This window comes from Hibiscus syriacus, unplaced genomic scaffold (assembly GCF_006381635.1).
Source record: "Hibiscus syriacus cultivar Baekdansim isolate YM2019G1 unplaced genomic scaffold, ASM638163v2 tig00111300_pilon, whole genome shotgun sequence".
NCBI lineage: Eukaryota > Viridiplantae > Streptophyta > Magnoliopsida > Malvales > Malvaceae > Hibiscus > Hibiscus syriacus.
The window spans coordinates 18383-43449 of NW_024063048.1; the positions used below are offsets into that span (position 1 = coordinate 18383).

At 35.9% G+C, this 25067-nt stretch overlaps 1 protein-coding gene and 1 pseudogene across 3 annotated transcripts; one reads left to right on the forward strand and one right to left on the reverse strand.

Moving 5' to 3' along the window:
- The first annotated feature begins 1401 nt into the window (after positions 1-1401).
- LOC120158035 lies at positions 1402-16756 on the forward strand (annotated as a pseudogene).
- Positions 16757-17528: 772 nt separating this feature from the next.
- On the reverse strand, positions 17529-24226 carry LOC120158032 (DNA repair protein recA homolog 2, mitochondrial-like). Of its 3 annotated transcripts, none has more exons than XM_039168972.1 (8): positions 24108-24226; positions 23729-23785; positions 22460-22677; positions 21215-21302; positions 19432-19604; positions 18660-18806; positions 18387-18521; positions 17529-18002 (listed from the first exon to the last, which is right to left on the reverse strand). In XM_039168972.1, the coding sequence occupies exons 3-8, from the start codon at positions 22559-22561 to the stop codon at positions 17715-17717; spliced, it is 933 nt and encodes a 310-aa protein (XP_039024903.1). In that variant the 5' UTR covers positions 22562-22677; positions 23729-23785; positions 24108-24226; the 3' UTR covers positions 17529-17714. The 3 variants fall into 3 exon arrangements, with proteins under 3 accessions (XP_039024903.1, XP_039024902.1, XP_039024904.1); XM_039168971.1 differs by having other exon boundaries at positions 23725-23785; XM_039168973.1 differs by lacking the exons at positions 23729-23785; positions 24108-24226 and adding an exon at positions 22144-22236 and having other exon boundaries at positions 17531-18002; positions 22460-22581.
- Between the last annotated feature and the right edge of the window lie 841 nt (positions 24227-25067).

A 25067-nucleotide genomic window follows, 5' to 3' on the forward strand; every position in this document is an offset into this window, starting at 1 on the left:
GGGTATTGACCAAGATCAAATTTCGAAAACTGACTAGTACTCACAATTTTTTCTGTTGGCTCATCATCGTCTAACTGGTTAATACGAAAACCAGAATTTGGTGCTGAAAGTTGATTCGGATTTGGATTAGGGAAAGGTTGTGGGTTTTGAGATTGTGTTTGGTATTGGAAATGTGGTGAAACAATATTTGCTTGGTGATGAAATTGTGGTGGAACCATTAAATTTTGAGCACCATAAACTGGGGTTGAAAAACTTAGTTGATTACTACCCGCTACTGACCTAACTTCACTACTTCTAAGTTCAACAACATACAATGTAACATCATCACTTGGAACACTAATGTAAGCAATGAATCGTTCAACATCTTCATTGTCGGTTAACAAATAAACTTTACCATTTCTCTGATAAGATAACCTAAATCCACTTAGGGACTCTAAATTCAATTTATTTGCAACACGTAACATTAGAGTTTCATAAGTCAACTTTTTTTAATGACAGTTTTAGTTAAAGATTCATGGGTAAAGGCATATATTGTAAAACACCATGAACATTCTCCCATGACCCTCCAAAACACAAATCTATCCAAACATGATCAACATTAGATGATTTCATTATTGTAAATTAATTTACTAAACAAACGAGCTGCGAAACTAAAACCTGTTGCCGGATGAGGAAGGATGTCGTTGGATATAGGAACGGATGTCGCCGGAGAGAGTGATAGATGGAGATGGAATGAGTTACGATTTAGGGATTTAGGTTATGAGTTGTTGCTGTTGCGTAGTTATATACCAAAAACATTTGTGTTGCGAAACTAAAACCTGTTGCGAATTCAGAAATCGAGTTGCGAATTTGAAATTCAGTATTGCGATAGTCAGAATCGCGTTGCAATAGTCAGAATCTCGTTGCGATAGTCAGAATCTCGTTGCGATAGTCAGATTCGCGTTGCGATTTACGTATTCACATTGCGATTTACGTATTCGCATTGCGAATTAGGAAAATCGCAACGCGAATTTGGAAAATCGCAATGCGATAGTCAGAATCGCGTTGCGAATCTGGAAACTGATTTGCGATACCAGAGATCGCGTTGCGAATTATCGATCGCATTACGATTTAGTTGGTCATTTTGGCAAATCCAAAAAAAATTGGTTAAAATCGTATATTATAAAACATTTTTTGTCACTAATGTTATTTTCTCTTATAAAAATTATATTTTTTAATATAATAAATAAATAATAATAAATGAAAAAAAAGGGAGGAGAAGCTAAAGGACAAAAGCCAAGGACAAAAAGCCTTGTTACATGCGTGGTGTCGTTCTCCTTTGCCAACTTCTCTCTTTCAGTTTCATTTCTTCTTTCCTTCAACCAACCTATATAATATGTTTCAATCTCTCTATTTCATCACCAGTCGCCCATTCTCATGGCGGGTCTCCACTCTTCTTCAAGACCATCCTCTTCGTCTTCCCTTTCTTCTTATTCTTCACAGCAATCCTTCACTTCTCGTCTCCTCTTGCTCTTAACTATTCTCCCTTTAACCCTTGCCTTATTTGCCTTTGTTCTCCAATGGCGTGGCGGTCTAACCGACCCCATCTCTCGTTGGTCTCCTGACCCGTTTCAGTTCCCTGGCATGGATAACTCCGGTTCCAATCCTGGTTCGGATCACCGCTCCGATTCGGGCTGCGTCGATCTTTTGGGTCGAAACAAGTCCCCGGCTTTCCCTTATTTTAAGGGTTGGGAATTCGATGCCGGGTCGGATCTTACTCCTAAGGTTAGTTGGATTTTCGGGTTGCCCTTTTTGGGAATTTATAGAAATTTGAATATTCAGATTCTGTAATGCTCTTGTTTTTTTTTTCAGTTTTATTATCCCCGATGAATCTGAATCTTAGTGGATTTCAGGTCCTAATTTTGTCTGGAATTGGACTACCTAATTTTCTAGATTAAATTATATATTTATTCGATAAACTATAAAATTAAAATAAGCAAGGCTGAAATTAGATGTAGATTTGGATTAGCTTCAACCATCAAATTCAAATCAAATGGAAGAAACTAAAAGCCGGATAGAGCTGTTCAGAATCTTATTGAGTTTGGATCTAGTCTAGAGAATGATATTGATGTTATATTTGTTTGTCTAAACCCTCCTTGGAAAAAGATTGTACTTGCAATGGATTGTCTAAGCTTACTGATTCATATTTTTTTAATCTTTAATTTATGAATATATTTTATTATGATTAGTTTTAAAGTGTAATTAATTTAAAATATTTAATGCTTACATCTTAGTGTTATATATATTCATACAAAATCCATAATATACAAATATAAAAAATAATATATATTGAAGGATTTAAGTGGTTTGGATTTGGTTAGAGAATTAAGGTTTGATTTGTTCACTAAACATGTTTCTTTTTCTTTTCGAATTTATTTGTCGGGTATAATATTTTTATTCATACTCATTCAAAAAATGGAGGCCGACCACCTAGTCCAAAAATTAGGATAAAAAAATATTAAAAAGACTTACTAATAAAGAATGAGATAATGTTTACAAATTTTATATTTTGGAAGTAGGATTAAGAGGCTGTAATTAGTTTTATTTATTTTTAAATATACGTATGGGTATGTGTAGCTCTGATAATCCCATTTGTGGATGTTAAAAATTTCACAGCCGAATGAGATACTTTTTCTTAATATAATCTCCTAAATGATCTAATGCTGTAAATGTATATACAATTTCCAATCAAGCCAGTAAAATTTAACACATTAGTAAAATAAGACTGTAGTTTTTTTGATCAAGCTGTTTCTTTGATTAGTGTAGTGCTCTTTGAAGCCCTTTTCACGAGTTTCAAAATTGAATGGAGTTAATATGTATATATAGAATTGTTGTATATTGTAAAAGTTACCTGTGGATATCAAATTTATTTACATAACAAATTTGTCTTGCCTTGTTGTTAATGAACATTCTTTGAAATATAGCTGATGTTGCTTCGACTCTGCGTTTTCTACGAGTATCCATGTCTTGCACATACCCAACATGGTTATCAAGATATAACTCTCTGAAACCCTAGCCTCTGTCAGGCTCATACCTGTATCTAACACTCATGCTCAAGTACTAGTAATATAAATTTTAGCGGTTAATATTTTTTAAAATGCAAGGATATTTAACCTTTCCCTGAAGTTCCCTTAAAACAGAAGGCTTTCATCACTGTATTTGAAAATTCTCTACCCTTTTCAGGATGTAAGTTTTAGGGAAATTGGATTGTATGGTTTTCTAAGATACAGGGGTATTTCCGTATCTTAAATCCATATTGAAGCTGTTTTCTATATTCATCAGAAAAGAGAGATCCTGAAAGATTTTCATTTCATTCTTAGTGATAGCTTCAACTCCAATTATCACATTTTTTTAATGATGCCATTTACTGTATATTGATCATTATCATCACTGATGTATGTGGTTTGATGAATTGTGGATGCTTTTTCTTACCTTTCTTTTTTTTGTTTTTGCTGAATGCCAGATATGTATTATCTCTAGTACTTCTGCAGGATTAGAACAGACATTACCATGGATCTTTTATCACAAGGTTATTGGAATTTCAACCTTCTTCCTCTTTGTTGAGGGGAAGGCTGCCTCTCCCAATGTATCTAAAGTCCTAGAATCAATTCCAGTGAGTATAAATCTTTGTTCCCCTTTTTGATTTCTGTACCTTGTTGTATGTTTTGATGTTTATTCCTCTTTGATTCTGTATCTTGTACAGGGGGTGAAAGTGATATACAGAACAAAAGAATTAGAAGAACAAGCTAGAAGGTTTGTACACAATTGGTTGAATTCAGGATAACGGAAGTATTTGTTTTCTTGTGGTTTTATTCTATAAGGCAAATTTTGCATGTTCTTCTTTTCTGTACAAGACTTAAATGATTGTTGGAAAACTCAATGCTATAGAGAAGGGCATGGGGAAAAGAAAGAGAGGAAAAGTGTAGTTTGGAGGTTTGAGCTATTTTCTTTCCTGGAATTCTGGTGATTTGGCTGCAATGTGGAACTTAGTCTCCCCAGTGATGGACCAAACTACCGTTCTAGTGAGCTCCCGAAAATCAGAATAAATTACACCTATTGGGAAACATGAGCTCTGAAATAAATAGCGCTGTCCTTAGGAGTAAACTGGAGACGACCTATAATATCTCTAATTTACCATTAAATTGTACGACATCAACTTCCTTTTTGTGTGTATGTATGCTAATGGTTTCTGGATATAATACTTTCATGGGATTATCTGTTTGCTTCCTTGGTAGTTTATCCATTTCCTTCCATATGATGGTTTATTGAGATGCTTTTTCTTTCCTTTTGTTCTTTTCATTATTGAATAATTCTCAAAAGCATAAAAGGTAACTGTTTTAAAATCTGACTTGATACTCTTCTATTTCCTTTTCCGATTTCATTTTGGTGCTTGTAGCCGGATTTGGAATGAGACTTGGTTGTCTAGCTTCTTCTACAAACCATGTAACTACGAGTTGTTTGTGAAGCAATCCCTTAACATGGAAATGTCTATTGTCATGGCAAGGGTATGTTATTACATTTTCATCTCCTCCATAATATATTTCCATGTGTAGTATAAATTTGTATTGATGGTAAGATATAACTCTTAACCTTACTATTCTTTTTCTCCATTCATTTACAGGATGCTGGCATGGATTGGATTATTCATCTCGACACCGATGGGCTTATAAATCCTATGGGTGCTCGTGAGTACTCTTTGAGACAATTACTGTCAGGTGTACCAGGAAATGTTGATATGGTTATCTTTCCAAATTATGTGAGTAGAACTGCCTTTATAGATTATAAGTCAATTATGTTTATTTTGGTGATAAAATGTTTTGATGGGTATAGTTATTTTGATCAAGTATTGTTGTTGACACCAAAAGCAACTAAATCATATAAATTTTCAGGAAAGCAGCGTTGAGCGGGATGATGTCGAGGAACCTTTTACTGAGGTATAATTTCCTCTATTTATTTCTCATGTTTTACTTTGGTTAGATTATTACGATATGGCTAATATTAGTATGATGGCAAGATTATTAACTTTCCTGTTTCTCATGCCTGAAGTAACACAATTGTTTTTGATAGGGTTATGGTCATGTATGCACTTGTTGTTTACCATTAGATCTTCTATTTTGGCATAGGTCTCAATGTTCAAAAAGAACTATGATCATCTTCCAAGGAAGTGTACTTTGGCAATTATAAAGAGGCAACCCGTGGCAATCCAAACTACTTTTTGACCTATGGAAATGGGAAATCAGCTGCACGTATTCGAGATCATCTTCGTCCTAACGGTGCACATAGATGGCATAACTACATGAAAACACCAAAGTACAATATTTCTCCTTTTCTACTGATTTCGTGTTAATGAATATGTTGTTGACATCATTGTTATGTATATCTAGCAATAGAATGTTAGAAGGGTGCTTTTGATTTATGAGTTATTGGTGGGGTTGAAGATTAATCTAGTCAAGAGCAGAATTTTTGGAATTAATATTGAGGATGATGTGCTTGTTGATTGGTCTAAGGAAATTGGTTGTTCAGTGGGTAAATTTCCTGCAGACTATTTAGGTTTGCCTATGGGGTCTAAGAGAAACTCTATTGCAATGTGGGAGCCAATCGTGCAGAATTTCTATAATAGGTTGTCTTGTTGGAAGGCAAATTCTCTAGCATTAGCAGGGAGGGTGGTGTTGATCAAATCTGTTTTGTGCTCTCTCCCCACTTATTTCCTTTCTTTATTTCGAATTCCAGCTTAGGTGGTGCAGAAATTAAATTCTATAATGGCTGCCTTTTTATGGGGGGGGGTCGACTGATAAAAAAACATACATTGGGTGAACTGGGGTTTGGTCAGCAAACCGAGAAGGTTGGGGGGTCTTGGGATCCCGAACTTAGCTATATTGAACAGAGCATTGTTGGGTAAATGGGTATGGAAGTTTGCCTCTGAAAAGGATTCTTGGTGGAAGAGAGTTGTTTGCTGTGTGAATAATTTGGACCTGAACTCCAAAATGTTAGAGTTCTTTGACTGCCCGTGCATCTTGGATTTGGAGAGGAGTGATTAATAACTTCTTTTCCAATGATGAGTTTGGTGACTGCATTAGGAGTAATTTGCGGTGGAAAACTGGAAATGGCCGTTCTGTGGTATTTTGGAATGATATTTGGTTGGGAGAAGTCCCCCTTAAAGTTCTGTTCCCTAGACTATATGCTCTTTCAACGAATAAAGAGGGGAAAGTAGTGGAGTTTAGGGAGGAACAGGCTGCAGGATGGGTGTGGGATATTCAATTCAGAAGAAATCTGGCTGATTGGGAGATTGACCAATGGTTGCATCTGATTTCTATGCTGAATAACACCTCTTTGTCTCATGATGAGGAAGATTGCTGGATTTGGTTAGGGAATGGAGAGGGTTGTTTCTCTACTAATTCTTGTATAAAAATTTTTCATGGCTCGGAAGGTACTGAGGGGAATCAAGATGTTTGGGACATGAAAATTTGGATAGGGATAGCCCCTCGTGTTGAAACCTTCTTATGGCAAGTAGTTCATCTGAGAGTGGCGGTTAAGGAGGAACTGTTAAAGCGTGGTGTGGCTGGAATTGAAGATTCCTTATGTCTGTTGTGTGGCTGGAATTGAAGATTCCTTATGTCCGTTGTGTGGCAGATTTGGGGAAACTGTTTCTCATCTTTTTCTGCATTGTGAGGTTGCTTGGGGACTGTGGGCCAGATTTTTGAATATGTGGGATGTTGCTTGGGTGATTTCTATTAATCCCTTAGATTGTATCACTCAGTGGGATGAGCTTCTTCCGAACTCTAGTATTTGGAAATTCATTCCAAGGGCAGTCTTGTGGAAGGTGTGGAAAATCAGGAACGAGGTTATTTTTAAGAATGGGAAGCTAGATGTGGTGTTGTTGTTCTTTATTGCTCGTTTTAGAATAGTTTCTTGGTTTGCTGCTAGTTTTGATATGTTGATTCCTTTCGACTCGCTTGTGAGTGATTTAACACTTGCTGATTTAATGGTTAGTCACAAAGCAAGATCCAAACCGTCTTGCTGGGTTCCTCCTCCAGTTGGTTTTATTAAGATTAATGTTGATGGAGCGATGGTGAAGGGGTGGAACAAAGGAGGTATAGGAGGTCTGATTAGGGACAGCAGTGGTAGGTTGATTCATTGGTTTTCTGAAAAGATTGGGGGTGGTCCTCCGATTATGGCAGAATTTTGGCGATTAAGAGAGGGTTGTTTGCTTATTGATTCAGGTGAGGTTCTTAATCAGAGGATTATTTTAGAATCGGACTCTACTAACGCGCTGAAGTGGATTAAAAATCCGGAATTAAGCACCCCTTTATTCCAATCATTGGTGAAGGAGATCGTCTCTATTATGGAAGGGATGGATATTATGTTAAGGCTAATCTTGAGGGCTGCCAATTGGGAAGCGGACAGATTAGCTAAAGATGGTATTGGTTGATTAGCTGCCTTTGTATTTGAGGAGTTGGAGTGTATGTTTCATTTTGTTTCTGCAGGTTTTTGTTCTCAGTATTATGTAATTTGTGTCTACGTTTTCCAGCTGATAGTGGTTTTTAAGTCTTATGCTTTCTGGGAAGGTTTATTTTGTTGTAAGAGTGGGTAATGTACTTTTCTTCTGTTTAATAAAATTATAGGCGCTCTTTTCCTCCTTTCATTACCCTTCATGTTACTTTCATAACATGGAGGGTAAAAAGGAGGTTTTTTATGAGGCCTCATCTTCTATCAAAAAAAAAATATCAGTGAGATCAAGACACAATGCAAACCTAGTAAAGCGTGCCTTGCTGTTCTTCAGCAAACTCATATGTCATTTTCTTTTCTTTTATTTGCTTTTCCTTTAATTGCCAAAAGTAGACAATATTAGGTTTATTTACAAGAATTGAACTTTGGGTAACAATCATGATAAAATCTTAGCATATTTCTTGAAAACCAAAGTGAAAAAGCATTGAGCTTTCTTTGATAATGACTTTTAGTAAATTAGTATGATAATTCATCATCTTTAGAACTGTTAAATAATAAATAAAGCAAATTCTTTATGTTCTTTGAACAAACATAAGTACCAAGCTTTATTAAATACAATACAGAGTTTCTTTGTTTTGTATATGCCATTAATTATATTGGGTTAAAACTAGCCCCTTCTTTCACTTGGATAAGTACTTCTGGCTTTCTGTCTCAGCTGTTGTAGCACATAGAGTGGGCCCTGTCTTTTAATATACTAAGTTGTTAATATCTGTCAAATGCAGATGACCTCTTCTTTAATAAGGAGTTCTTATATGTTATGTACTTATATTCATTTTTATTTAACCTTTTATTTTTTTAAGTCATTTACCTTATAGTTGAGCATTCTTTCCTTTCTTAATCTTAGGTATATGACTGGTTCTATTTTGTGTGATATTTCACAGTGAGATCAAGTTGGATGAGGCTGCTGTTCTGCATTATACATACTCCAAATTTTCTGATCTAACTTCACGGCGTGATCGATGTGGTTGCAAGCCTACAAAGGACGATGTTAAAAGATGTTTCATGTTAGAATTTGATAGAGCTGTGAGTTCCAATTGTGATATAAATCATCACATTCCTGTTATCTTTGTCTTTTTATCTTGAATCAGTGATAAACTTTAAATGATACTGTTAAGTATTTTTGCTTAATTTGCTTAGTTTTTACATGTTTTATTTTATGCAGGCATTCATAATTGCTTCAACTGCAACCGAAGAGGAGATGCTTCGCTGGTAATGCTTATATTAACATATTAAACATCATATGTTATGTTTTTGTTTGGTTTCAAATATGAACCAAGGCTTCTGATGCTGTGTGTTATGAGCAAGGGTTTTTAATTTTTACCTTAAAATTTTGCTTTATAGTGAGCTATTCTGAACGGCACTTCTGTATCGAAAGGAAGGGTTTCTAAGTCGAACATTACTGATATGTTTAGGCCACCAAATGTCTACACTTTGCAAATTGTTAGGCTGTCTATGAATAGTCTATGATCTACTCCTTACAATCCCAAGTAGGCAAAAATGTTTCTCATCAAGCAATTTGTGTGTTATAGTTGTGTTGGGTCGGATTTTATTTTTGGCATTCATATTGGAGCATGTTCCCTGGGAATTTATAAGAGTAATCGACTAAGCCTTTTCATATAACACAAATTTTGAAGATCTTTTCTCAAAAAAAAAACTATGAGAGAGAAAGAGAGTGTTAGAGAGAAAGTGAGAGAGAGAGAGTGTGCCATAGGCGGTCAGTCTTCCGGTGAGGAATGGACGGCGTTTGTCAACTATCTGAGTAAGAGGGTAACTTGGAGAACAGTCAAGGAAATTTTTCAACAGCAAGGTCGCGTTATTCGAGTTTACATTCCGAGTAGCTCCAACAAGCAGAACTATAGAAACCATACGTTTGCTTTCGTTCAGTTTGCGAAGGAAGATGGGTTGATGAAGGTGATAGCAAATGTGAATGGTATTTGGATAGATGGTAAGAAAGTCTCAGTTGGAGTAACTAAGTACCAGAAGCAGAAGTTCAAGCAAGCTGCTAATAGTGATGTCAGAAGGGAAGAAGATAAGTTGAAAAAGGGAATAACTTCGAGAAGAAGACTAGGATCAGAGTCGGTCAGTAAATTGAGGGATGAGAGATCATATAAGGATGCGCTAGTCTCTTATGATGAGCATAGGGAAGTTCAGGCGAGTAAAGAGATTAAGGAGGGTCGTCCAGGAAAGGAAATAGGGCTTAGGAATGTGTGGGAGATGCATATCCCATTAGACGAGTATGATTGGGTTAAAAGATCATTGACTGGAATTATTAAATCCCACTTTGATTTGGAGTTAGTGGTGAAGGGGCTGGCTAGCGATGGAATCATAGTCAAGGGAGCTAAATGGGGTTATACTTGGAACTCTTGTATCTTAACTTTTGATTCAGTGGAAGAATTAGAGAAGGCAAGGTCGAGCAGAGGGGAGGATCTGTTTTTTTGGTTTGATTGGCTTGACCCGCTCATGAGCGAAGAAGGTGTTCCGTTGGCATTTTGTTCAGTTGAATTGGTTGGAATTCCCTTATTATGTTGGAACGTATCTTTTTTGGAAAAGTTACTTTCAAAATGGGGGAAGCTGGTCTGCATTCATGAGTCGACGATCAAAAGGGAGGATATGGCGGTGGCAAGGGCTCTACTGAAGGTGGCCAGCCCGTTCGACATACAGGTATTTGTTAATATGGGTTCGTATGGGCGTTCTTTTAAGGTTAAAATTAATTTGGGATCGGTTAGTATCAAACAGGAAAGCTTTGCAGCAAAAAAATCTATGGTGGCCGGCGATGGTGTGCACAGTAACGATGCTCTAGCAGAGGATGAAGAAGATAGGCATTCAGTCGGAGTTGGTAATCAGGACTTGATAGCTGAGGATTCTAGGGACACAGATGACAGGTGGTTGGTAGGGGATAACTGTACATCTATGGTAGGCGGCAAAGGGGAAGAGCATTTATTGTCGCAGGAATTACAAGGTCAAACTAGTGGTGCTAAGATGTCAGAATCACCAGATGGGATTTTGAATTTTAAAGGGGACTATCGAGGTTTTGGATTAAGGGATGATTTTTTAGATGAAAGTGTGGCAGCCCAATCTTTGGATTCGAGTGAGCCCACCCCATTTTCTCCTTATGGGCCTGCTGTTAATCTAATTAATTTGGGGTTTGGTAAAGTAAATGAATCCAGGTTGGAGGCTTTGGTGGATCCGCAGCAAACTGGTTTGGATGAGTCTAATGTGCATAAATCGGTTAATGATCCTTCTTATTTACTCCCAACTCCTATTCCTGGTGAGGTCATCGTCAGGATTCAACCTCTGTCTAGAGAATTCCCTAATAAGTTCAATGAGGTTTTGATCGATTGAGGGACAATCCTGAACAAAGAAGCTAGTAGTGAAGAAGTTATAGAGGAGGTTAGGGTAGAAAAGTCGCTTCACATGGGCAGAAACCAGGGGAGAGGATGTTCTAAGGAGACTCATGCTATTGGCTTTAATAGCTGGAGTCCTTTCAATCACCTGTATAGAAGTCTGCATTTGGGAAGATGGAATAGAGGGTCTATATATAGAGTGTATAGAAGATCTAGAGAAAGAAAGGTGTGGTTTAATCCAAGCAGAGAAAATGGGAATTTGCAACCACCGGAGTCGTCTGATCACAACAGGTCTAGAATTACTTCTATCCCGTGTAATTTACCTATTACTAATATCTCGGAGAGAAGTCCAAATGGGATCCAGGAAGAAGGTGGTTCTAGTCAGAATTCGGAAGTAGACCGGTCACAGCATCCTCGGGGCGCTGGTGATGGTGTAAAAGGTGTTTAGCCTGGATCAGAAGCAAGGAATGGTATTAGAAGAGAGAAAATGATTTTTATTAGGGAAGCACTGGATGTGGCTAGTATCCCTACTGTGTATTCTTCAAATTTCTCCCTATTTTTAGAAGAGGCGTTGGCTACATGGGAAGTAAATAAATTGCTAGGGATCTCATTCAAAGAGGGGAAGAAGGCCTTTTTGGATAAAATAATTAATCTGGAAAAGGGTTTGGCTGAATGTAGGGAAGGGGTGGATCCGGGGGAGTAAGGATCTTTTGGTTGCTTTGCTTTGAGGTTTCGGTTTCATATATATATCCATGGTACAGATTAAGATTATTTTTGGAACATTAGGGGTATTTGTAAAAAGGAAAAATCAAGAGCCGTAGCTAATATGGTCAGGAATTATAAACCAGGCATTCTTCTCATTCAAGAAACAAAGCTTGAAAAATGTTCTCAGGCTATTAGGAGAAGGATAGGTGGAAGTATTCTTAATGGTTGGATTGTCGTTCCAGCAGTGGGGTCTGCAGGAGGATTAATGGTGTTGTGGAATGACAAGGAATTTGAAGTTACAAATAGTCATTTAAGTAGCAGATTCATAGCTATATTTGGAAAATTTAAGAATTCCTGTGATAAATGTGATTATTAATGTCTATGGTCCAAGCATTGATTCTGAAAAGGAGGATTTTTTCAGGGAGTTGCTGAATTTTGTCGTTGCTCAAACCGTATCAGTTTGCATTGGGGGAGATTTTAATGTGTATCTAGATCCGGCAGAGAAGATAGGAATGTCCCAGAACTGGTTTTCTATAGATATTCTTAGAAATTTCCTGAATCAAACTAACTTAATCGATCTACCTATGGTTGGGGGAAGGTATACTTGGTGTAATAATAGAGAAGCCTCTACTTGGGTCAGATTGGATAGGTTCTTAATTTCTGGGAATTTTCTGATCAGTTTTCCTAATGTTGTGCAAAGCATGTTACCGAGGTCTTTATCTGATCATAATCCCGTTTCTTTGGAGGAAAAATCTTTTGATTGGGGTCCCAAACCATTCAGATTTTTTAATTATCTTCTAGAGGAAGAAGGTTTCGAGGATATGGTTAAATCATCCTTGGATGTTTCGAAGGGGGAGCAGAAAGAGTAGGGGCATATTTAGCATTCTACAAGGAGCTAAAAAATCGATCAGAAGTTGGTTAGGCAGAAGGTTCAATGGAATTTCTGAGTCTATTGCAGGTTTGGAATTGAAGATTAATGATCTTGAATTTAAGGCTCAAACTGAGGATCTCTCCCAACAGGACTGGGGGCAATTACTGCAGTTCAGATGGACTCTCTGGAAGTTTTATAGGATTGAAGAAAGCATTTGGTTCCAGAAATCAAGGGCGAGATGGATTAAAGATGGGGATAGAAACACTAGATTTTTTTATTTAACTGCTCTAAACAGGAGTAGAAGAAATGAAATTACTAGTTTGAAGATCAATGGTTCTGTAGTCACAGATCCGCAATCTATTAAGTTGCATATTGCGACCTTTTTTAAGGAATCCTATAGCTCTAAGTTAACACTGGGTGTAGAGGATTTATCCCTGGATTTTGCTAAGCTATCAGGGTTCCAATCTTCAAAACTTGAGGAGCAGTTCTCATAACAAGAATTATGGAAAGCGATAGCTTCTTCGGATAGTTCTAAAGCACCAGGCCCGAATGGCTTCACCATGGGTTTTTTCAAGAAATGTTGGCCGGTTTTAAAGGAGCATGTATTGAAATTTTTCCAGGATTTTTATTTGGGTAGAAAATGGGAACACGGAGTTAATCACGCGTTTATTACACTCATTCCGAAGAAGATTAATCCGGAAAGTGTGGAGGATTTCAGACCTATCAGCCTTGTAGGTAGCTTATACAAGATCCTCTCAAAAGTATTATCTAAGAGGTTGAGTGGCTGTGTTGGGGATATCATCAGCCAATCCCAATTTGCTTTTATTCTGGGGAGACAGTTATTGGATTGCGCCTTCATTGCGAACGAAGGTATTGATTACTGGAGTAAACAAGGGTTGCAAGGGGTAGTTTTTAAAGTTGACTTCCGTAGAGCTTACGACACTGTGGAATGGCCTATTTTATTTAGAGCAATGAAAGAGATGGGATTTGGAAATAGATGGTCCTCGTGGATTACTCAATGTTTGTCTATAGCTTCTATTTCGATACTTGTTAATGGGTCCCCTTTTGAGGAATTTTCAATGAACAAAGGTCTAAGACAAGGCTGCAGTCTTTCTCCACTTTTGTTTAACATTATAGGCGAGATGCTACACTTGATGCTCTCTAAAGCAATTGAGAGGGGTTTATTCCATGGTTTCATTATGGGGAATTCTGAAAATTCTACTAGGTTGTCCCATCTACAATTCGCCGATGATTTAATAATTTTTTGCCAAGCCTCTATTAATCAGATCAAGAATGTAAAAAGGGTGCTGAGGATTTTTAGCATTATGACAGGTTTACACCTCAATCTAGCAAAGAGTAAGTTGTTTGGAATCAATTTGGAAGATAGAGTTTTATCGGATTGGGCAGAACAAGTGGGTTGTTCAGTCGGTTATTTTCCAACAGAATACTTGGGACTTCCCTTGGGTGCTAAGAAAAACATAGAGGCTCTATGGGATTCAGTCTTTAAGAATTTCAGTTCCAAACTTGCAGGGTGGAAAGCGTCCTGTCTGTCTTTGGCCGGTAGGACAGTTCTTTTGAAGTCGGTGCTAACCTCTTTGCCTATCTTCTTTCTATCCCTTTTTAAAATGTCGTGCAATATTGGAAAGAAGCTTAATTCTTTAATGGCTAACTTTCTTTGGGGTGATAAGGGGGATAAGCGGAGGATTCACTGGGTAAATTGGAATACGGTCTGCAGGCCTTTGAACTGTGGTGGACTAGGTGTCCTTGATTTGAATCTTACTAACCGGGCTTTACTAGGCAAGTGGGTGTGGAAATTTGCCAATGATAAAAATTCTCTTTGGAAATCTGTGTTGTGTAGCAAGCAAAAGGTCTGTTGGAACACTATGTCTATTGGAAAGGTTACTTCTCTGCAATCTTCATGGATCTTGAGAGGCATTGCAAATAATTTTTCTAAGAACGATTCGGTAGGGGACTTTCTTAGATCGAATTCGAAGCTGCAAATAGGTAATGGGAAATCAATTTCTTTTTGGAACGATGTATGGGCAGATGAGGTTCCTCTAAAAATAATTTTCCTTAGAATCTATGTGCTTTCCATTAATAAAGGGGGGGAGGTTATTGAGTTTGGCAGCTATGGATCGAGTGGCTGGGAGTGGAATGTTCAAACTAGAAGGAATCTGAGTGATTGGGAATTGGACCAGTGGTTGGCTTTGATGACAAAACTTAAGGATTTCAAACTGTCAGAGCTGGTGGAAGACTCTCTTTCTTGGTCTGCTAGTGGAGATGGCTTGTTTTCGGTAAAATCCTGCAGAAAATCTCTTGGTTCTGTGGATGGGAGTAATGATTTGTGGCTAAAAGGAGTCTGGATGGGTTTTGCTCCACCTAGAGTGGAAGCTTTCCTTTGGCAACTCGCACATCAGAAATTGGCAGTTAAGGCTGAGTTGGTTAAGAGAGGTGTTTCGTTAGGGGAAGATATTCAGTGTCCTTTTTGCAAGAATCATGAGGAAACAGTTCAACATTTATTTATTTCTTGTTTTGTTGTGTGGAAATTGTGGAATAATATAACTAGTTTCTGGGATATTTCGCTTGTTCTTCCTCAAGACCCTCCTGCTTTGCTTAGTTTTTGGGGTGAGTTGAGGGGTAATTCGACGATCTGGAAGTTTATTCCGGGTGTTATCTTCTGGTCAATTTGGAAAGCTAGGAATGCTATGGTGTTTGAAGGATCTAATCTTGACAGCATGTCTTTGTTCTTTACAGTTAGATTCAGACTTTCAAAATGGTTTTTAGCCAAGTTTCCTACGGTTCATATTCAAGAGGATTTGTTGATTGGTAATCCATCCCTATCAGATGGGTTTTCTTTATCCAAAGCCAAAGTTTGTCATATCTTGCGTTGGATTCCACCCCCTGTTGATTTTCTTAAGATGAATGTTGATGGAGCTGCTAGGCTTGATGGCTCGGGTGGAGGTATTTTGAGAGATTGGCAGTGTCGTACACTTTTGACTTTTTCAGAGAAGGTTGGCCAAGGTACTCCTCTAGCTGAATTAAAGGCTATTCAAAGAGGCATTGAATTTTTTCTGGCATCACTTTGGGTATCTGTTGGGAGATTGATTGTTGAGTGTGATTGCAAGTCGGTAGTGGAATGGATTCAATCACCGGCTTTGGCTCCTGCTTTCTACTCGCCTTTAGTTAATCAGATTTTGTCTCTTTCAAATGGTATGGTTCATTCAGTGAGGTGGATTCCAAGGGCAAGCAATGGGGAGGCTGATAGCTTAGCTAAGAAAGGGATAGGTTGACGGTAAGGCTCTATTACTGGATTTTCTGATCCAGCGAGGAGGTCTAGTTGAAAGTAGTTGTTAAGTTTTATGTGATGTAATTTGGTGTAGTGTTTAAATCTTATGTAAACTTTTATTATCAATAAAATTTTTAAGGCGCTCTTTTTTTCCTTCCGCTGATTACAAAAAAAATAATATCGTGCCTTTTTTTTCTTAGGTACCGCGAGCATGTTGTGTGGACTGATAAGGAATTGAACTTGAAACTTTTGAGGAGAGGTATCTTAACTAGGATTTATGCTCCCATGGTGAGTAAAACTTCCAGTTTCCTGTTTTTTTTTCTTCTTTTTGCTGATCTTTGCTATGGATTACTTCGTAGATGACATGAGCATTCGCTTATCCTCTGATCCACAGGTTATAATTCAAGGACTTAGTGAATCTGGTCTTTTTGCTTCCGTAATACAATCGGCACAGACAACTACCTCAAAGGGCAAGTTCTTGTCATCGCTTGAGAAAAGCAACTCCTCTAGAGTAGATGAATCTGGAATAATTTCGTCCAGAAAGATCGGTATCAAAGAATCTACGGCAACTGCCCGAAGGATCATGGAAATATCTGAAAAATTTTCATATGGTTCAGCAATTCCACCACTTCCTCCTCCGGTCCTGCAAGACCTTCACATTGGAATATAACATCAAACTCGCAATGATTACTGCTGCCAAATTGCTCCCACCAAGAGTTGGAGAATCGAATCGAAACAGGATGGATGAGGCAAGTTGGTTAGAGCACTTCTCATGAGGCAGTTCAGTATTCGGATTCTGGGGGGCTATTCCCGATCATTACCCAAGCGACGCTGTACATTTTCCGGCTTCGATTATAGTATAGATCATAAGAGTTAGAGGTTAGATGGTGATTGATGAATGGTGCTACACCTTTTGGTATCTTTTTGGATTCCACAACTTGAGCTTCAGCTTATTATAGTGACGGAAATGGCACATTGCTGTTCCATTCTTTTGCACTTACCCGAAAAGATTTTGCATTCTCGTTTGCTAATCGAAACTTTGCTTATGCTCGATCGAGTTTTACTTTTAGGGTTTATTTTCAGTTTAGCCTTTGCCATTTCTAATATTTACCCTCTTGATATTGGACTGCAAAAATTCAGTAAAAAGACTTTTGAGGTCCTCCCAATTTTGATAATGATCAAATTGGGTTCTCTTAAAATATACAGAGTGATTCAATTATTGTCAGGGGATGAAAATGAAATGTTTCTTCCGAATGGGATAAAAGAATTCCTACTGTTATTAATATTCTATTTTTTAATTGAATAAATAATTAGAAAATAAAATAAGTACAAAAATGAGTAATAACCCCAAGAAGAGACTGGTACGATTCAATCAAACATTTTATTCGTTTGATTGGATTGTGTCTATAATTAATTCGAACTAGGCTTATTGTTGGATGAACTACATTGTTTATATGGACCCTAAAGAGTTTGAGGATAAATTTAAAATGAGGGATATAATTTAGGTATGGATAAATTTAGAACGAGTTATTATTTAAGGATGAAATTGAAAGATTAAAAAATCTGAAAACTAATTTAAAATGAAGATCATAATTTAGGGACGTGATACATTTAATTCTTATTCCGTGAATTGTTGTTTATGTGATTTCCAAGAAGGTGAGGCATAGGTTTCGGATTTGACTCAAAAGCATTCATTTTGTTAAAAGAAATCTAAAAAGTGAATGAAAAAAAATACCAAAATTTATAAATTCTGAAAATCAGGAAAATAAATCAAAAATATTTTTCTAAAGTTATAATTTTTATATATTTTAATTCTTTTAACAATACAGACATGAATGATATTTTCACACCAGAATACACTTTTCACCTTTGTTGTTAGAGTTGAGCCATCCGAGCTGATGCATTTAAAGATCATTTTGAACCTTCGGTTTGAATTCAGACATGTCCGGTTCCGATGCTCTCCTCAGCTATTCTTTTCGAATAATATTGTCCTTAAAGCCATGACCATGTTTTCAAGAACCCCCTCTTTTTCGACCAAGTATCGTTCGGCTTCCTGTTTATCATCGAAATGCTTACCTTCGATGAAGTAGTTGCTTCCTTCTTTGTTGATGAGTCCATACTCGCATGCCAACTCCAGGACCTCGGATTCACGGCAAAATCCTTTACCAAACTCTATTCCGAGCTCCGCTTTCTGCATTACGGGTGCCAGCTTGTTTTTCACCACTTGAACACAAACACCCAAGCCAGTTACCTAAAGAGAGGGATAGATAGTTGACACGAAACTAACGGATGAAATATGTAACGATAATAAGAACTTATTCGAACTATACCTACAGATAACTCGAAATCACAAAGATAGCTAGATGTGAAAATTCATGTATGAGTGTCAATTACGGTGTCTGGTATGTTCAATTTCTTCAAAATTTTCATGTATCCGCCCATATCAATGTCCGGATATTTGTCAGACAAAAATATCAAACATGAATGTTTCAAGATAAATAAAGAATCGGCGAAACATAAAAATAAAATAAGAAAATAACTTTTGACCATTTTGTGATGAACAAATTTTGAAAATCTTTTATGATATTTCTTATCATCAATAGAATAAAACAAATGAAACCTAGAGGGTTCATACCTTATCCCCACTCTTCAACAATCCAGTTCTTATCATCCTCAACCGTATTGCCGAATAAAATTTCAGGGCATTTCCACCACAAGTGACCTCATCCATATGCCCGAAAGCTTGACCTTGTTTCGCATTATGTCTGACCTGAATGCAAATGCTAAAAACTGTATGACCTAAAAGACAGCATACTGAAATCTAAGGGGTGTGTGTGCATCTGCATTTTTATTTTTATGCTTGTTTGTGTAAACCAAAGAAAGAGAGAGATCTTGACAGGGTATCAACCTGGTTAAGAAATACAATTAGAGTATGGGAACGGCTTAAAGAAGAAGAAATTTTTCGAAGTGCTTGAGTCATTATCCGTGCTTGTACATCACGCCTAATGTCACCAATTGAACCATCAAGTTCACACTGAGGAACAAGGGCAGCAACCTGCTAATACCAAACAATGAAAATTAAGTCCTCCAAGTGAGAAGAGAAACATGAGAAATGACTTCAAAAGCCTGAAAGCAGTAAACTGCAGAGGCCAACCTACATAATATATATTCAGATATTCCACTGGAAAATGGTCAAAACCTAAGTTACCTAAACTTTGGACACGGGTGTCGGACTCATCAAGTGTCAAAATTTCAGATCCAACGACACTGTCTGAATATTTGGGTTCACAAATAATCTAATTCAGTTGGACAAGTTTTACTCTTTGGAGACGGTGCTTTGCATATATCCCTGATTGGCCTATTACCAAAAAAAAAGCATATCCTAGTAACACTTTGAAACGAGGCATAACATGCTATCAACATTCAATACCTCCAGCAAGTATAGACCACAGACCTGAAAGCAAAATACAAACAAAGCCCTCAATGCCAAAAGTACATTTTTTTTTGGGGGGGGGGGTAAGAGAATCACAGTAACATTTAGTCATATATCAGCTATCCAAAAATGAGAAGATAAAATCAACATCACACAGTTAACGGAATCAAAAATTGTATGGGTAACTGTGCACTTAAAAATATAAACATGTTTGAGTAGACAGAGCAGACACAAATCAAGTACTTACGCTATCAATCACAATTACATCTACAGATCCACTTTTGGTCAGTGTTTCAACAGCACAAAGCAAATTCTCAGCACAATCAGGAAGTGAAACAAGAAGATTTTGTGTGTTTACACCTATTGCTTCAGCAAGTGAAGGGTCCATAGCATTCTCCACATCAAAATATGCACAATACCCTGCCAAGAGGATTCATTCAACAAGACAGAAAAGAAAGTAGAATTAAGAAAAAAAAACAATAAGGAGATTTAAAAACACAAATACCATTCTCCCTATAAAAATAACTGAGAAGACTTCACTATAGCTTCTAATTGTTCATACTGGGGATATAACTAGGAAACTAGATAAGCATGTTTCTATAGGATTCAGAATAAAATATAATCTAGAAGTATAATCCCCAATATACAGGCAAGTTCCAGCATCATCTCCCTGACTATGTTTCCTGTTAAATTCTGCTTAAACAGAGGCAGGTACTAGAAATGAATGAGGATTCATTACAAGATGTGTAATTTCTAGGAGACTTTTGAATTAAAAAGGTCACTGCGGTCTAGATTTCAGACAGCCATGAGACAAATTATTGCAGTAATCATTGTTCAAATATCCTAGAATAATCGACATCAAGACAATGGGGAATACTAAAATTATTAAATATTCCCGAAACATTATCCTCAGAATAGATTATTGTTACATTTTTTGAAATGAGTGATTCTGTGATTTATGGTCTAAGGAACTTCTCTATACTGTCATAGGCATACAACTCTGCTTGCAGGAGGAAGATCTGCAGCCACTAATCAAAATCACTCAAATTTTTTTCAAACATTCCATGATTGGTTTTCAAATGTATTGGCAAAATTATATTAGCATTACAGTGATTAAAGTATAATCATAGGTGAAAATAAAATGAATCAGAAGCCAAATCCCACATTCAGGCACAGAACACATTAGGTATTTTGACACAGGCCCTATTGTTATAACTTTTAATGTGAAAATCGCTAGTTTATTTTACCTTTTCCGATTATAAAATGCTTTCAAGCATTACATAGCATTTTATCTCGTACAATGCCTGTTTTTCAGACATGAGATAAGATGGATGATATTAACAGACAACAGAAATGTTGTCATGAACAATAAGATCGATACAAGAAGTAGACCTCTAATAAGTTCCCAATTTCAGAGAAAAGGAAACAAGCATGGAGAGATAGCATATAATACAACACATCTATGTTACTCATAATCAAGTGTGAATGTCAGATTTAATTGTTTCCAAGCTTTTCCATATATCTGGGGAGTCTTTGAAGGGTCATATCCCGCTACCCATGTCCAAATATGAGGCAAACATGGGTATTTCAAGAGAAATGAAGAGTTGGATTGTTGGGAGTAAAGTAGAAATCTGCATTCAGGTTTGCAATCAAGTATACAGAATTTCCAGCAGCATATGCATCAACATTGACTTGAGCATTAAAGAAAAATCCATGGTCTAAGAAGTATCATACTGATATACCAGTTGTGATTTATGATAAGTTGAAAAGATAATGAAAATCATTATATATTAAGGAAGATTTAGTTTTATCTTATCCTCATCTCCCAACATCTCAAATGTTTTTTCTTTTAATTTAAACAAATTTAAAAAATTGCTATATATGGTATATTTACTCTTTTATTTGAACCCTACTCTTCTTTCAGTTACAAAGCAGTTTAGGTTACCTAGTTAGGCAAAAGAAATTGCAACTAAAACAACAGAATTGAAATGATTCTACCACCATAGAGTGGGAAGAAAAGTTAATAGCACCTCCAAGCTTTTGAGCTTCTTTGATTATATGAAGCGCTAACGTTGTCTTGCCTGATGCTTCTCGCCCATAAATTTCAACCATTCTTCCCTGATTAATGCATAACAGAGATCAGATAAACTTTCAACCATTCCAGCCCATACTTTGTAGCAGCTTACTTACGTGTCAAAAAGAATAAAACTGCAAACCTTTTCATGACAAATGTATAATAAGAATCAGGTATCTATTATTAGGAATCATGTGTCTGTGCAGCTGAAGTTCAAAAAATTTGTTACAAATATGAACTTATTATGTGGTACGCAGAGGATCTATGCTTGGATCAAAACCAGAACTCAAGGATTATTGAAAGGAAGGGGACATTTTAGGTGATTTAATCATTGTTTCTGTCAAACCTATATTAGCTGAAACTTTTGGTTGAGTTGTTGTTAACAGTCTCAATTATAATCCTTGAGATCTACTGTAATCAAACTGAAATAATAAGTTAAAATATCTTATGCAGGTTCAAAACCACATTATGCACAACTCTCAATGACAGTTTCTGTAAAACATTAGGAACAGAGGGAAAGCAAGAGCAACAAATAAAATATGTATAAGCCTTTTCACTGTTCACTTTTAATTAATATCAGATAATAAACAATTAGCAAGGTGAAACATAAGCATAATTAGTTTATTAAATACATTTTCACTGCAATAAAAAGTCCCAGAGATTTCCTCAAGAGAAAAGCAATATAAATATGCAATTATCAGAAATAGAAGAGTATACAAGTCAGGATTTTGAATACATTATACACATTAAATCTCTCCCAAGATAAGCTAGCAAAGAAAAGCAGAATCACACAAATATTTCATTCAAACTGATCAAGCAGAACGTTATGTCATGCATAAATTCACGTAAATGTTCAAAAACATTAAGATAAAATAGAGAACTGACTAATCAGTCAGTTATCGGTAAAGAACTAGAAAAGTGACGTTTATGCAAGAAAGCCATAAATCAACACCTATAATAACCCTTGAACCACCATATCTGAGAGACAACCAGAAGCATATGAGTTTGAATTGCAAAAGAAAAGTGGGCAAAACTATATGCCACATATCTGTTAATGACACAATGTATCAGATATCTGACTGCTGTCATATTTACAATGACAACTCAGCAAATATGCTTGAATGGAAAATAGAAAATAAGCATAAGTTTCATTAGAAAAGAAATGTGCTAACAGGATAAATATGAAATGTCAACCCTTCACCTTTGGTAATCCTCCAATCCCAAGTGCTAGATCAAGCTTTAATGAGCCTGTAGATGACACAGGAGTTTGTCGTGAGCTGAAAAAACGTTGCAAGGACAGCATAGACTCTCTTCCAAAATCCCCAGCAAGTAGTGAGAGAGCTTCACGTAGATCACTGTCTTTCTTTATTTCTTTGCTATCATCATGAAATTCATCACACTGGTACTCCGAAACATCACCTGAAAGATTTAAAACATTAAAATTGGGCAATTGGATTTAATTTCTCTCATTTTGATAAGATGTAACAAAACATACTCAATGCTTGAGTTAACTTTTTAATTTTAATATATTAAAAGAAATATAAGAAAATGAATGAATAATAAAGAAAGAAGTCTGCATATGATTTATTCTAAAGAAGAGCAAATCAATCTTGTCATTCTTAAAATTTATAATGTGCTTTGCTACTTGCTTAAACAATTGAACATGAATTATGGCCCAAGTTGCACAAAATAGATCACATAAATCCGTCTTTTCATGCTGCTTGATCTCCGTTCTTTTTTCTTTTTTCCTTTCTCTCTCCACTATGTTTTCTGATTTGTCAGGCCGTAAATATCTCCATTTATCCTTTGTTTCTATATAATATTCTCTCATCTTCGCTGTTAAATCTCTCACCCTCTCACGCATTCTATAGAAACCTAAACAAATGAAAACTAGTAAAAGCTTTAGCAGCATTAATCATTGGATAGCTGAAAAAGTTTCTTACACCATCTCCATCCTCTCTTTTTTCCCCTCTTTCTATCACATTCTCTTGGTTTTGAAGTCATATATTTCCGTTTTCTTTTAGCTGCTTTCTCCCATCTTCTTTCCTTCATTTATTTCCAATAATATATCTGACAAAAAAGTATATTTAGCTCCATTAATTACCAGATTATCTTCAAATAAGCTTGTAACTGCTTTAATTTTTTTTCTTCTTTTTTATCCCTTCATCATGCAATCTCCGGCAACAACATTCATCAATGAATTGACTTGATGAATTTTGATGACTACACATGTCCATAGAGTTAGTGGCAAGTAGCAACTTAAACACATATTTAATGTTCATACTTATACTATGATGACACAAGCACTTCAAGCAAATGTGCCAAATCAGTGCAACAGCAACTTATGGAATGCACATACTAAAGCCTATAACACAAATTAAAACAGGCGATGCAACAAATTAATATGAACTGCCAAATACATAAAAAATATATTAAAAAACAAGTAGAGAATGAAAGAGAATCTACCTACAGAAGAATGATTGCGTGTGGAGGCCCCAACAAAACTAATTGCATCTCTTCGTGCAAACTGGGAATAGAGTAACAATGTCAGAGGACAATAAAGATACTTGAAGATCCAGCTATTCAACGAATACTAGTGTAGAGAAAATCAAGTTTGGACGAATAAAAATACTGATTAAAATAAACAAATAACTGAATAACAAATAAAACAATCATGAGCATCACCTCAAACAAAAACGACTCATTGAAGCAAGCATGTGAAATTTTTTTATGAAACCCACAATACCTTTGAAGCCGCTTCCATTCAATACCGACAAATCTCTAACCGTTAAAACTTACAAAGAGAGAACAAAGCTAATTTATAAAACATTACAGAGAAAATATGAAACCTTAGGGAAGAAGCGAGACGATCTCGATACAATATTAAGAGCAGAGAATTGAAAGAGACTGCCATTAGTTCGTCTTCCTTAGCTAGTTTTCTTTAGATTTTCTGTGATTCGATGTTTTGGTAGGGTTTCTTCTGAGTGCGAAATGAAATTGAATTTCGAGGGGTTGTCTTTGTGAAACGTTATCGCGCCATCTCTACTAGCATATTTGGGTAAATTACACCATGGTTATTAAAGTGTGAATAAATTTCCTTTTAAACTACTAAAGTTAAAAAACTTATATTATGATCACTAATATCGTAACATCTTTTTATAATATATCCTCTTTAAAATAAATATAATTAATTTTTAAAACAGTTTAATCTAAATATTATTTTTATCAATAATATAATAAATTCATAGTTTGGTATATCACAAGTCTTAAGTTTTAACCCATTAATTATGTTTTATATTTTCATAAGTTCTCTTACTAATAAGATAAAAATATGTGTCATCATCGTATTTAATAATTTCTTATTGAATAATACTATTTTATTAAATAAAATATCACGCTAATAGTGAAAATAGAGCAAAATTTTAGTAGTAGTTGATGTATTTTACTCTATATATTTAGATAATTTATTTTCTAAGTCATTAATCTATATTATAAAAAATAATTTATTTTAATTATTATTATGGATATTATTTAATAGATATCGGTTATATTAACTTTTCACTTTCTACAACATAGTATGTATTTATAATTTTTCTTAATTATTAACAACACATACCTTATAGACACAGTTGTTCAAACTTAAAATCTCAAAAGAAAATAATACTTCTTATACTCACTGTAATCACTCAACAAATTTTTATACACAAACAATTTAAAAAGTAATATTTGTTGTTTTTTTTCTTATTACAAGTCCTATAGTTCTACCATATCCATATTATTTTTACCCTACTATTTGTTTTTTTCAATTA